This window comes from Rhopalosiphum maidis, chromosome 1 (genome assembly GCF_003676215.2).
Source record: "Rhopalosiphum maidis isolate BTI-1 chromosome 1, ASM367621v3, whole genome shotgun sequence".
NCBI classification, from domain to species: domain Eukaryota; kingdom Metazoa; phylum Arthropoda; class Insecta; order Hemiptera; family Aphididae; genus Rhopalosiphum; species Rhopalosiphum maidis.
In genome coordinates, this window is record NC_040877.1 from 68,604,894 (window position 1) to 68,619,300 (window position 14,407).

The 14,407-nt window shown below is 29.0% G+C and overlaps 1 protein-coding gene across 5 annotated transcripts; it reads left to right on the top strand.

Annotated features, from left to right (window-relative positions):
- The first annotated feature begins 4,725 nt into the window (after window positions 1–4,725).
- LOC113547870 (extended synaptotagmin-2) lies at window positions 4,726–13,673 on the top strand. Of its 5 annotated transcripts, none has more exons than XM_026948419.1 (18): window positions 4,726–4,971; window positions 8,639–9,368; window positions 9,460–9,600; window positions 10,107–10,180; window positions 10,256–10,322; window positions 10,388–10,533; window positions 10,605–10,725; window positions 10,807–10,977; window positions 11,053–11,144; window positions 11,209–11,257; window positions 11,409–11,498; window positions 11,559–11,645; window positions 11,711–11,869; window positions 11,941–12,105; window positions 12,317–12,612; window positions 12,693–12,794; window positions 12,878–12,977; window positions 13,067–13,300. In XM_026948419.1, the coding sequence occupies exons 2-18, from the start codon at window positions 8,973–8,975 to the stop codon at window positions 13,298–13,300; spliced, it is 2,490 nt and encodes an 829-aa protein (XP_026804220.1). In that variant the 5' UTR covers window positions 4,726–4,971; window positions 8,639–8,972. The 5 variants fall into 5 exon arrangements, with proteins under 5 accessions (XP_026804220.1, XP_026804222.1, XP_026804221.1 ...); XM_026948421.1 differs by having other exon boundaries at window positions 8,646–9,368; XM_026948420.1 differs by having other exon boundaries at window positions 4,726–4,925.
- The last annotated feature ends 734 nt before the right edge of the window (window positions 13,674–14,407 follow it).

Below are 14,407 nucleotides of genomic sequence, written 5' to 3' on the forward strand. Positions count from 1 at the left end.
AATATTATACTGGGTGATTCTTTTATCGTGAATTGAAAAGAATATCTTAGTCTTCACAAAGAACTCTTAACATTATCTTATTATTTTCCATAACTATCATAATGTGTTCTTAAAATGCCTTTTATTTTCTAAGATGTTACGTGATTTTCGATAAATGATTTTTACTATATTTACAAAAGACGTAAGGTTGTCGCACCAATTGTTCGGGAAAATAATCGACATTTTTCAATCGGAACCAAAACGAATATAATTTTCATATTATCGGAATAATTTGAAATTACATTAACTTTAGTTGCATGTGTACTCGTGTTTACTCAAACTAGTGTGTTTTGGTTTTTAACTGCTTATTAATAATACCGTTTTTATGTTGTTTTTTATGTAGTTCATAATATTACACAGTTAGTGTTGTAACGTTATAATAATTTTTAAATTTAAAATTAAATAAAAATTACTAATATGAGAGGTAAATAGATAATAATTAATTACTAATAACATATAATATTTATTATATTATTTTAAATAGGTAAATAAAATAAAAAAAATATATTTTCATAATGATACGTGACACACAGAACTCGGTGTACAATAGAAAGTTTAACTAGATTAAAAATCTAGAAACATACGTACTTTAAAAATGTACTCACAAACAGTACAGTATCCGTCAAAAGACTCTAAGTTAGCCTCCTTCACATTGTCAAATCATGTTTGTTTTGTGTCTGTACATGTAAACAAATTCTTTTACCAATTTTATTCACTTCTTCGTATTGTCGTGTACTCTTTTGATTTATGTTTTTTTTTTTTCAAAATTTTTATGAAAAAATATTTTCTATCGATATAATAAGCTCGTAATACGACAGTGGCGAATATTTTACGTGCTAGTACTTGTTGTGAGACACCATCCGGTATAAAATTCACAGTAGATACTATTAGACAGTTAGGAAGTAGATATGGGCCGGTATCTATGTAATATCTGCATCCTACATGACCTATATAATATTACACACCTTCATGACACATGTGCACCAAAATAACGACACGAAAAGATATAATTTATAACGCATTTAATTTTGCTCGTAAAATACCCTTACATTTCTTTTTCCTCGCCTAAACTATAAAATACCTCACAAAAGTACAGTAAATGATAATAAGTCGTTGGGGTAGCAATATAGCTAGGTAGGTACTGACGTACTGTGCAGTACGTGCATGTTGTTACATATAACATTTATGGGTTATTGGTTTAAAATAGGTGCACACAGTAAATTAAATAAATAGCCAATTATAGGTATGTAATATATATTATCAAGTGTATGAGTACGTGTAATAAACATTCCGACAAATACATACATCATATTATATTATTTGATCAATAAACTCACTTCCGATTTCTTATAAGTTATAACGTTATGAAATTTTAATAAATGATTAGTAATAAAAAAATATATTTATATACCCATTTGAAAACTCTTCACATTATACCAGCGTAAGAGAGGAAATAAAGAAGAAAAAGTCTGAACGCAATACATCTATAGCCTTTTAAAATAATCATTTGACGTTGACATTTGACATCCTTATACCTACATAATATTTGTTTTTAAATATTATTTATTTTAATTATTTTAAAAGGTTTACAAACGTTTTCAGTGAATTCATATTGTTTTATACGCAATACGTAGCTAACAGTTATCGTTTATCATCGATATGTGAACCATTTAATTGACTATTGACTACACTAATATTTCTAAAACAATTTTTTTCACTGACCGCAGTGCAAGATTTTTAGATTTTCTATTGACAATAACCTATATTTCTTTATATAGCAGTTCATTATAGCAGAATTCTTGTTTACAAATATGAATTTAGATCTACTTATTACCATTATTAAATAAATATAAAGGTTTTATATTACCTAGTAAGCGTTTAAAGTTTAGATAGAAACTTGAAATCAGAGAGAGGGCAAGGCATTTCCCATAAAATACTTTCTCGCCGCTCGTCTAGTCATCAATAATATTATAAAAATTCTTAGTGGCTTACCTAAACAAAAATTATTTGTTTAATATCCGATATTAATGCGTCAACGTTTTGAGAAAAGTATAATGTAATATATATATATTCAACTACTTTCATTATAATTATCATACAATTTAAAAAAAAAAAAAAGTAAAAATGATTTTTGAGATGCAGTACAATATAATAATTAATAATATATACCTAAGTACCGAAGTATCCGTTTATTAAATATACCCGTTCGTATATAATAATGTATAGCTAGATTTATAATATTATAAAATAACACTACCGAACGCCCCGAACAGTGTCAAGATAGGAATTTTGACAATGTTTGTATAACGAATTATAGACCTTGGGAAAATAATAATGAAAAAAAGTCAAAGAAAAAGATATATCCCCATTGCAGACCCATAAATAAGCCACTGCTTCCGTGTTAATATCGATTTTATTATTTAATACTGTCCTCTCCGTAAATAACGATAAGTAGTTCAATTGACTTCTACTCACATAGATATGCGATATACATTATAGCCGCACACGCTGTAAACTCACAACAGTATAATAACTATAATAATACATAACGTTAAAGTATATTACATTATGTGTAAAAATTAAATTTATTATCTAATCAAACGTTAAATATCATGTTCAACTTATTAAATATATTTCTTTTTTCTCTAGAGTCTAAAGTCTGATGTTATGTACAGTGAGAAGCAAATTTTAAAAACATAATATGCGCTAGTACTTATATATTAATAGATTTTTACTGTTTATATTTTCTGGCTTAATATTTTTCATGCATCAATACATATAATAATAATAAATTATATGTACTAAAAAAACGCTATAGTATACGCCTATACCACCATCACGCCAGTTTTATGTATAATAAAACACGTTAACGATTTATTAGCCGTATTATGTACAAATTCGTGTTTTAAGTATCATAGAAACAAAATCGTTACAAATTAAATTAAAGAAATAAATATTAATTACCATGCCCGAGCGTAGATTTTCGTAAAACACGTCTTGTTATCGTGCAACGCAATGATTACTGTTACAGTATTTGCATAATATCCATTGTAAATAAATAATAACAATTATACTTTTAACTATGTACTATACACGAAAGCATTGGCCATTGACTTAAATAAATAACTCAATGGGATTCGTATTCGTATATTATCTAATTCAAACGCACTGTCTCGTGTAACTGAACAATTACTATTATTTATTGTACTATACTTTTTATATTACCAATTTATGCTTTAAAAATTTGGACATCAATACAATATTTAAATAATTATCATATATCATCCAATTAATTACCTATTATGTTCACGCATTATGCTCTAGTTGACTAGTCACCATAACAAGATAAAAAGGCACCAAATTTATTCACTAAACAAATAATAGTTGTTAATTATTGTCAAAGATAAATATTCATATGTATGAAAATAAATTCAAATAAGAATAATACAGTTTACTACTTTACTATACCGTTGTTCAGCACGTGTCTAATTGTATTATTAATAAATTAAAAATTTTAAAATAACGATTCAAAGTGTATCTGTGTAAATATATGTGTAAGTTTACAATTTGTTAAAACAATCGAAAGACTTATGTAATGTTCACATAAGAACAGTTGAATTATTCTTGTATTTAAGTTTGTAGAAATCTCAATAACAAAAAGAAAACAAATTATGATATATTTACTTAAATAACTTAAATACCCGTAAGCTGAATATAGAACCTTTAATTTATGCTTCGTAAAAATCTATTCGTTTGACATATTATTATAGTTTGTTTAGTTTCGTTTGTAAAACACCAAATCAGTATTACTACTATTACTGCAATAACGTTAGAATAGAATAAAGGGGGCTTTATTGAACAAAAATAAACGAACAACCATTGATTACTAAAACTAAAACACACAAACAATATTGAATTATCTTTGTATCAGCGTATTCGTTTATTTATACCTAAAACCAATTAAAATGTATACAATAATCTTGAGACCGTCCACTCACGACACCTATATATTATTATAACTCACCAATTCCTTTTTACAAATCAATTTTATTCATAGGCGCCTCTAAAATTTTTTTTTTTTTAATTTTACTTTACACAAATACACAGTATATAATCTATACCATACTCAGATTACGCCTAAAACTATAATATTAAATAATAAATGACAACATGAAATTTGTTCGATTTTTGTCCAAATATATTAAAAGTTTTTTATCTTTCTTGCAATATTTTCATATTATTTCGTATAATGCTATAAATTATAATCAAATTGTTGCCTTTTAGACACGATTTTAAGTAAATAAGTATCAATATTCTTAGTTGTAGCAATTGTATAACTTTTATATAATTTACAAAAAAAAAAAAAAAAGAAGCAACAGTGCTATACTGTGCGCAACGAAAGAACGCGAGGTCACCCGCATACAAAAAAATGCACATAGGAGGGCGTATTATTATCAATCTAGTATAATATATGCAAATACAAAACGTACCTATTATAAAAATGTGTACAATCGCCTAAAAATATTATGTTCTTATACTGCACGCAGTGTTGTCTACGTAACATTACAATAACATCTAGAAGGCCTTATCCCCTCCTCGGCCCAACACTCGGTCAATTTATCAGACTTTTACTAGCAGCGTTCAAGAGAAGGTCTATTATTATCACGATAAACGTTTTACTGTTTTAAGTTTTAGTCACTCGTCACTCGTCAAAATAGTTCGGACATGTTTTTAACGGTTATTTGATAAAATACTGAATTAAACGTCGCTAGTCGTAACTATTGTTTTTTTTCACTCGCATTACAAACTTATTTGCTGTGAAAACCTCTTTAATTTTCTTAACAGTTTGTTCGAATTCTAAAAGCTAACCAAGATCTATTTAAATTGTAAGTACTACACGCGCCCTCTTTGGAGTAAAAATATTATATCTAGGTACGTATCGATTGTAACGACTGTAATCAATAATTTTTAATGTACTACAAAATTTCGACCCAGCGACGTACGCCTAATATATAAGCATACTGCATGTATGCAAGAGTATATGAAGTTTATTTAGGAAAGCGGATGTCATTTATGGTTTTAGAAATAAGTTTTATGTTCATAGGGTGTGATGTGTATTTTATACATAATATGTGTCTTGAGGGATTACCACCTAGAATGGATAAAGACGATAAATTTTTAATAATTGGATTATATCGTATATTGGAATAATGAAGATGAAGTAGAATATTGCAAAAGCTATTATAAAAGCATTTAGCTTATTCCTGTAATATGTACTGAATATATAATAATATACTGACATCTAACATTATTCGAAGATATTTACGAAGTGTGTGATTTGAAATAAAAGGAGGAGCATAAATATCTAATTAATTTTCTAAGTACAATATTTTAATGAATTTTTATTTTACTTAAGTTAGTGTTCTAAGTTCTTTTCGCTTTGCTGTAACAACTAAATCTCCATATATCCTTTTCCAGACATGTTTATATTTTAAAATAGGGTTTGTGAAATTAAAATTATTATTAAATGTCAAAAATGTTATTATTTGTTTTATTTTATTGATTAGATAAGGACATGACTATACGCTTGGCCTCATTGTTGTAAGACTGTAAACTGTTTTTGATATTTAAGATTCCCATAATAAAAAGTTCTATTTTAGAGTTTATCAATATATTGTAATATTATACTAAAATACTTCAACGATATTGATTATCGTGTAATGTCGTGTATGGTCTCTGTATATTTAATATGTTAATAAAAATAATGCACACAATATTTTTATTAATAAATAAATAGATTATTCCGGAATTTCATTTAATTTTCAAAAAAATCAAAATAAAATAAAATAACTATTATTAAATAAAAAATAATCTAAAAATTAAAATACACTATTATTAGATGCTCTTTGCATAATAATTATAGGTACATAATTGTTTCAGTCCTGGGTGCCAGCTGTGTAATATTTTATATTGGTTATTATATCACTGTTATATAACGTGCACAGTACAATTGTCCGTAAATACTTCCACTTCATACTCTGTACCCGATAGAGTGCAGGAATGCGAATCAACATTCTCCGCAAATTTGCCAAAAGTTCCCCTCTCACTATGCATTATATTTTCACAGAATCGCGTCAATTATAAAATTTAAAAACCGTATTATAACACTAAAACGTTTCAGAATAGATGTCCAAAATGGACGAGGTTGGTTTTTTCATAATGCACGTATACGAAAGTGACCCACGAAATGTATATTTTATTGTTAAAACTTACAATAGCAAGCAGTTGACAAATCAATAAGGAACCAAATAGTAGAAGTAGGCACTATAGTATAGCTCCGATGACATATAACAATTAAGTTCCTATGCTCATATTATGTTATTACTCACAAAAAATGCCTCTTATACAAAGGTGTTCTTACGGCCGTTTGAATAAAAATCAACAGTTATTATAAAATTAAAAAGTTATCTTCTATTTTTATAAACCTTTCTGAATGATGGAAATTATTTTGATAATAAAATAAAATATTGAGGTGAAATTTATGGGTATTATATTATTATATAACATTATTATTTTTATAATTACCTACTTATAATTATGTAAATAAGCTTAACGTATCCTCGGCCAGCATATTATTGCCCAATCAACAATGTATTTAATATTATGAATTTGTGATGACGACATGACGTTTTGTTGATTTTTACGTACTTGTTTTATTTTTCCATTATATTTTTAAATATCAAATGCTTTAACGTCCTAAATAGATTATTTATATATTGTTATTTTTATTATACTGAAGATTTTTTTATCAAATTTGTTTATACAAACCTCTTTCTAAATACTAGAATAAAACTTCTAGTTAAAACTTTAAAACACAGATATTATACTGATAAAAATTACATTTCATAATATATTAATAAAATGAAAATTTATTAAAATAATGTTATGATAGTTATTATCCGATATGAAACGAAAAAATATTGGAATTACATTTTTAAAAATATCGATAAGCTCTCGACACGGCGCTTTCAACCGCCATATAAAATCGTAGATATCCTCTTCTATTGCAACTGGTATTTCCTATAATAACTATACAAGTAATCTAAAACACGAATGCTTTTGTAAATAAATAAGTTAAATAAAAAAAAAAATTGTTATTTCTTTTGAAAAAACCTAATCTTGTTTTAAATTCATACTCATACTATTAATAAATAGTAGTCACTTTAACACTTTAATAAGTTTAATGTATAAATCGTATTGTTATTTAACATAATATTTTTTTTTTTTACATTAAGCAAAAAAATATTTACAATTAAATTTGTCATGTTTATATAAAATAAGTAAATTTGATGGAAAATAATAAGAACAAGTTTTTTTAGATAACCAATACAGGTCGGAATCCAAGAAATCTCGGCTTCAGTGTCATATTAATCGGAATAATAAATGTTAAACTTTTTATTTGTTCCTTTTTGGCCAAGCATACACCGCTTACTTAACTTACCCAGACAACACACTAGTGCAGCAAACATTTCATAATAATCATATAAATCATACTATAATACAATCCATCAAAAATAACCTAGCCCCCTTTTTTATTTTAACAATTTTTAAATAACTTCATAACTTGACTACTTGAGTCTCTTATATTAAATGCCTTCGTTTAACAAATTTCTCAATCTTATAAACAGAAAAAGTATGTACATTTTTTCTAAGAAATATAAAAGCTAAGGCCTAAGACAGACCACAGTAAAATATTAATATCCAATTATTTTTACAAAAAAGTCAAAATTAATATTTTAATAGGAATCGATTTTTTTTTTTAGTACCTATTGGCTAATAATAATTTTCTCAACTAAATTCATTTTAAATCAATGATTGGTATTGTCAATAACAATACGCGGTTTCACTACTATTTTTAACCAAGATTTTTTCTCAATTATTTTGTTTTTATTCTTTTACACAGCGGCTTTTGATCCCTGTCTTAACAAATGGTAACTTCCAAAATAAGTACCTATTACATTTAATTTTGTTAGCTATATATTACTATATATAATAATATATGCTTTGAGTTTTTAATTTTTTCCATTTAAGCAGCTTGATTACAATATGCCACTATGCCAGTGATCTAAATAGAATTTTTATTTATAAAAACAATTGGTTTTAATGAAATTGGACACCCACAAAAAAATAAATTAATAAATCAAAATACGCCACTGGTGGACAACATCCCCATTCCCGAATCACTGAACGTTTATTTATTTATATTTATAAAAATCCAATAATAAAAATAATTGAATCGTATTGAAGGTTGAACACAGATATAATAATATAAGTAGTTAATACTAAATAATGAAAATTAAATAATAATTATTAATTATTATGTTATGATTATGGCTCGGATGATTAACGTTATCAACAGATGTTAACAACGGATTTTTCATCTGTCGCGTTATCAGTTAGGGAGATGATAATAATTCTTGGGGCAGCCGCGGTAGAAAAAGAAACGAACGACATGCATTTTTTGCGGTTCGAATCGTATTGTTTTCGCAACGATTTAAAAAATGAACGTATCGTTTTATAATAATTAATAACAATTAAGTGTTTAGAATCAGAGTCCACACTCCGCGGTGCAGCAGCAGACGAGTCCCACCGGTCACCGCCGAATCTTGTCGACGAAGACCGACTCCTACTCTTCTCTCCACTGCCTCGGCCGTTTCAGCAACACCGTCAAATAATAATATGAATAATATAATATTATTATTATGATGTCATCGATTTGAACACTATCTCGGCGCACCAGTCGTATTTGCACAATTGCACCGTCCGTCCGTTCTCGTTCGTGGCGTAGACGGTCTGACGCCTACCCGTTTTGTTGCGTCGACATTTTCTAAGTTTTCCTCTTGTTCTCTCGTCGTCGTCGTCGTTCGTCCACAATGGCTGATCGCCCAGCAGACGAACTGCGGTTACTGAACGTCGACAATAATTCGTCGGCGTTGGTGGCCGAAGCCGCCGAGGTAGCGGACGGCACGCTGAACAAACCAACCGTCCGGCAAACGGTTTGGCGAGTGACCAAAGGTCTAGTGCCCGTGGTCACCATCTACGCTCTCGGCTTTTGGCGCGTGGCGTCCGTCAGCGCGTGGGTGCTGGTGCCGTTCTTCTTCTGTCTGTCGGTCGTCCGCGACCTCTTAAGCGACGCTGGCCGAATAAAACGCCGCCGCGCTCAGATAGCCGCTGCTGCCGACGAGAAGGACCTGATCACCGCCAACGTTGCTGAGCTACCATCCTGGGTGTTCTTCCCGGACATCCATCGCGCCGAATGGCTCAACCAGGTAGGTTTGATGGCGACAAGTACTCGGGTACTCGTTACTGGAAAACGATGGTTAGGTTGTTTGCTGACTGCTCGACAATGTTTTGTTTTAGATTATCAAACAGATGTGGCCAATGATCAGCGCGTACGCTCAAAACACCATAAAAACAACCGTAGAACCGATGGTCATCGAAAGCCTACGCGAATACAAAATCAACAATTTTGCTTTTGACAAGTTACGACTGGGATCAATAGTGAGTACTGCGCCTACATACCGCAGCTACACTTTATAGTCTCAGTCTTAAAAATGTACATGTCAAATTTTTATAGATTAGAAGCAATTTTAGCTTAAATATTAGAATGTAATGACCTACTATCACACTTAAAGGCCTGTGTTCTTTCGTCAATTTTTTACAGTATTTTAATTTTTAAGTTAGTTACAAGTATGTTATATATTAATATTTAAAAATGCTCATACCTAATTCACTGAAAAATTAAAGTATCGTAAAAAAACCAATGAGAGAACACACAGATAATGTTCTAAAGTTTTCTAAAATTTGATAATTAGTCATTTCATTATTTTAAGCTAAACATATGAATTTGATTCTACTGCGCAAAAATTTGCCATGTACGTAAGACAGATATAACACGTGCAGGTGTCGGGGTGTGACACCCTTTTAAAATTTTAAACATTGTGTGGTCAGTTGAAAATGACATTTCATATAAAGTGCATTATTTAAAATAAACTATTTTATTTAAGCCACCAAAAATCGGAGGTGTCAAAGTCTATGATAAAGTATCACGCGATCAAATAATGTTGGACATTGACGTTATGTAAGTCATTACCATTCTACATAATATTTTACAACCAATAATAGAAATTAACTCTATATTGTTCACATTTTATAGATTTGCTAGTGATAGTGACATATCGTTTTATGTAAGCGGAATCCCTTGCGGTATCAAAGACTTTCAAGTAATGACGATTAGTTTTTAAGTTTTAGAACAAATTTTAATAATAGTAGAAACGTCAATAAACAGATTCGTGGTATGATGAGAGTGGTTATGAAACCATTGCTCACTACTTCACCTCTGGTAGGTGGAATGCAGATTTTTTTCCTTAATCAACCTGACATTGATTACGATTTAATGGGTGTTGCCGACGTACTGGATATGCCCGGCCTCAAGTAATTGCAATACATTATAATATCAATTATTAACATTTTATATTCAATGTCAACACAATTATTGTTTTAAGTGATGTATTGAAAAAAGTCATTGCTCAACAAGTAGCCGCTACAATGGTTTTACCTAATAAACTGCCTATAGTATTGAGTAATGAAATAGCTGCACATGTTGTAAAATTACCTGAGCCAGAGGTTAGTATCATAACTATAAATTCTACATTCTCTTGTCAATTCTTAGTAATTTTACTTGAATATTAATTATATATGTTCTAGGGTGTCTTGCGTGTACATATCTTTCAAGCTAAAAATTTGGTGGCCAAAGACATGAGCTTGATAAGAAAAGGCAAATCAGATCCTTACGTCATTGTCACATTGGGTGCACAACAATACAAAACTCATACAATAAATAATGAACTGAATCCTAAATGGGATTATTGGTGCGAGGTAATGAATATTATTTTAGAAATCAAATATTTTATCCTAATACTATATAATTGTTTTATTACTATTTTTCCATAGTTTGCGTCTTTTTCTCCTAGAGGACAAGTATTGAAGCTCAAACTTTTTGATGAAGACGAAATGGTGGGCAAAAAGCATTCGAATCTAGGAAGGTAAAACACTATTACAAAACTAAGTAATAACTAATTTTATTTGTATTAATTTTTTTTTGTGTAGAGCTTCAATACAAATTGGCAATGTTGCTAAAACTGGATATTTTGATAAGGTAAATTAAATAATTAGAAGCATTGATTATAAATACTAGTATTAATCAATGTTAGTATAGTAGTAATTAATGTTAGAAGTTTATACTTCTTATGCATTTGTTTATTTTTTTTTTTATATTTATGTACAATTTTTAAAATAATCATTTATAGTGGATCAACTTGGAAGACACCAAACATGGCATGATACATGTGCGTATGCTTTGGTTGGACTTAACTTTGGAACAAAGTGCATTAAAGAGGGTAATAGAAGAGTGAAATCATTTATTGTGTTCATAGTATATTTAATATCATACTGTTTAGGCCCTTACTGAAACCCAAGAACTTCGAATAACAAATCTAAGTTCGGCTGTAGTGATGGTATATGTAGACTCAGCCATCAATTTACCGGTGTGTACTCTAATGAAATTATGTTCTAAAAACATTATTCTATCATAAATTCTGGTAAATTATAGAACGCTCGAGCTCAAAGCAAACCAGATCCATTGGTACGAGTAACTGTTGGTCAAACTACCCAAACAACTGTAGGAAAATTGCGCACTGAACGTCCTGTCTATGAACAAGGGTTCACGTTTTTGGTGAACAACCCTGAAACAGACACAATTGAATTTAAGGTATTTATAGTATTTTATTATAGGTTTATATAATTTATACTGTATTTTTTTATTTTATTTATTTTTATTAGGTTATAGATCAAAAAACAAATACTCAGTTGGGTTTGTATGTTTACGAACTGTCGTTACTATTGGTTGCCCAAAATATGCGAGTGGATACTCAACCTTATGATCTAATAATCGACAGCAAGAACCAACATCATGACAGCAAACTATTGTTTTGTATGCAACTCAAAGTATGTTTTTATGTTCACTATAATTTAATAGTGTTGTGCACATAATAGAGTTTTAGCTTTTTGATTTCCTCCCTCCTTAGCTAATTTTATTATATAATAACCATACATATTTTGTGTTATTTAATATAACATCCTCTATTAGAAATTGTATATCACTGATTTAATATATTGAACTAAAAATACTTGATTACTTACTTAAAATTTTATATAGTTTTTGAAAAAGTTGCCCGTATTGGTCGATGTCAATGACGACACTACTTCAGTAACAAAACCTCTATCAAGACAGACATCTGTACAGTCGACAAAATCTGTCAACAGTGTTATAACGTCAGCAGATGTGTCTGAGATTCAGTCGTCAGCTGTTGGCAATAACACGCCCACAGATGGTATGAGTAGGACCTCGTCAATTAAAAGAGATTCAACGGTATCTCGAAATTCACATACCGGTGGTGGTGATCAAGAACCACTCATTGAACAAGCCGAAACCACCGAACTGCTAAGCGAACCGTAGGAATCATACATTATTGCTAAATATTTATTGTCTTATAAAATGAAACCTTTTTATTAATATTTTTTTTATTAAACAGAGAAGAACCAGCTCCTGGAACAGGTCCTTTGGGCAGCATACAATTAACATTGACATTCAGCGTGGCCAGACAACGTCTCAACGTTACTATACATAAAGTTGTGTAAGAATACCATTATTTCATTAGTTTTAATGATGTGTGGACGGTTATTATTTATTGTGGTGAACACGTTGCTTTTTTTTCAGTAACCTACCAATCAAAGAAGCTTCAGACATCCCTGATCCTTACGTTAAGTTGTACGTGCTACCCAAAAAAGAAAACAGTAACACCAAACGAAAAACCGAAGTAAGACTCCATAGCAGGAAGAAACAAGAAACATAATTATTGTTATATTATTCTAGTAAATAATATGTGTTTATATTTTTAATCTGTAGACATACAAGGACAATTGCAACCCCGTGTATGAGGAAACATTCGAGTACATAATGGGAGTGGCTGAGTTGAACAGCAAACAGCTAGAAGTAACTGTCCTGACTAAGAAGACTTGGCACAGTCCCGTCTTGGGTCAGATAGTGTTGAACATTTGCGACTATGTCAACATAAACACACCCAGTTTTACTGGTTGGTTTGATTTAGAAACTGAAATCAAAGAAGGCACCGTCGGTTAATTCTAATACATAGTGCTTTAAACATATTACCTATCGTTCATTTTTAAACGTCATACATTTATTATTTTATAACAATATGGTGCTTAAATATTATGATTTACCTTAAGGCAGCATAAGTATTTATTTTTAAACTATTAGTCACATTATTTCTTTTATTATTTTTTTTTTTTTATCCATTTTGCATTGTTAAATTTTTTTTTTATATATATCTATTATTTCTTTGTACTTTTCTAACTTAATTTGAAAACAATTCCGTCTTTGCAAAGTATTATGTGTTGAAAACCCTTTGATTTATACTTTATTAACAATGTTATTGAACAAATTCAATAGTGCCACGCTTTTTAATTAATTATATGTTTTTTTATTTCTTACATATTAATTTGTTCTTTTTAGAAAAATATTTCATTTGCATTGTTGTAATAAAATGTTGTTCTTGTTTAGTTACATTGTACGAATCACATACATATTAGATAAAACAGCAACTAAATAAACACGACTCACAGAAGTATAGTCACATGATGATGCATTTAGTATTAAAGGAAAAAAAGATATTAAATTATAACACATAATTGTTAATGAAAAGAAAGCTAATTTTTAGATTTTAAGTACATACACAATTATATGCCCTTATAAAAATATAACTTAAAAAAATGTACAAAATAAAGAGTAGAATTTTAAAAAGAAAATTGATTTTGTCTATTAGTCTTACTTGAAGTTGCTTGTCTATTATAAAAATTGTTTATCATTTCTTGAGAAGGTATTTTTGACACGGAAAAAAAATTATAATCATCTTATATTCAATGACTAGTAAAATTTAAATTAAAACCTTATAAAACATTAGTATATTATAACATTGACTGAATAATTTTAAAGCTTATTTAATTGATTATAAATCAGATTATACATTCCAACTTACAAAAATAAAATTGTTTCCAATTTAAATTTAACACCTACTTAAGAAATGGTAATTGTTTTCGATTAAAATCCAATATCCCTAACTTCGAAGTAAAATTATTTAAAAGTTAACATCAATTATTTAATTTATAACAAGATGCATATTGCATATGGTAAATGAAAAAACAAATACATAATTTTAAGGAACAATAC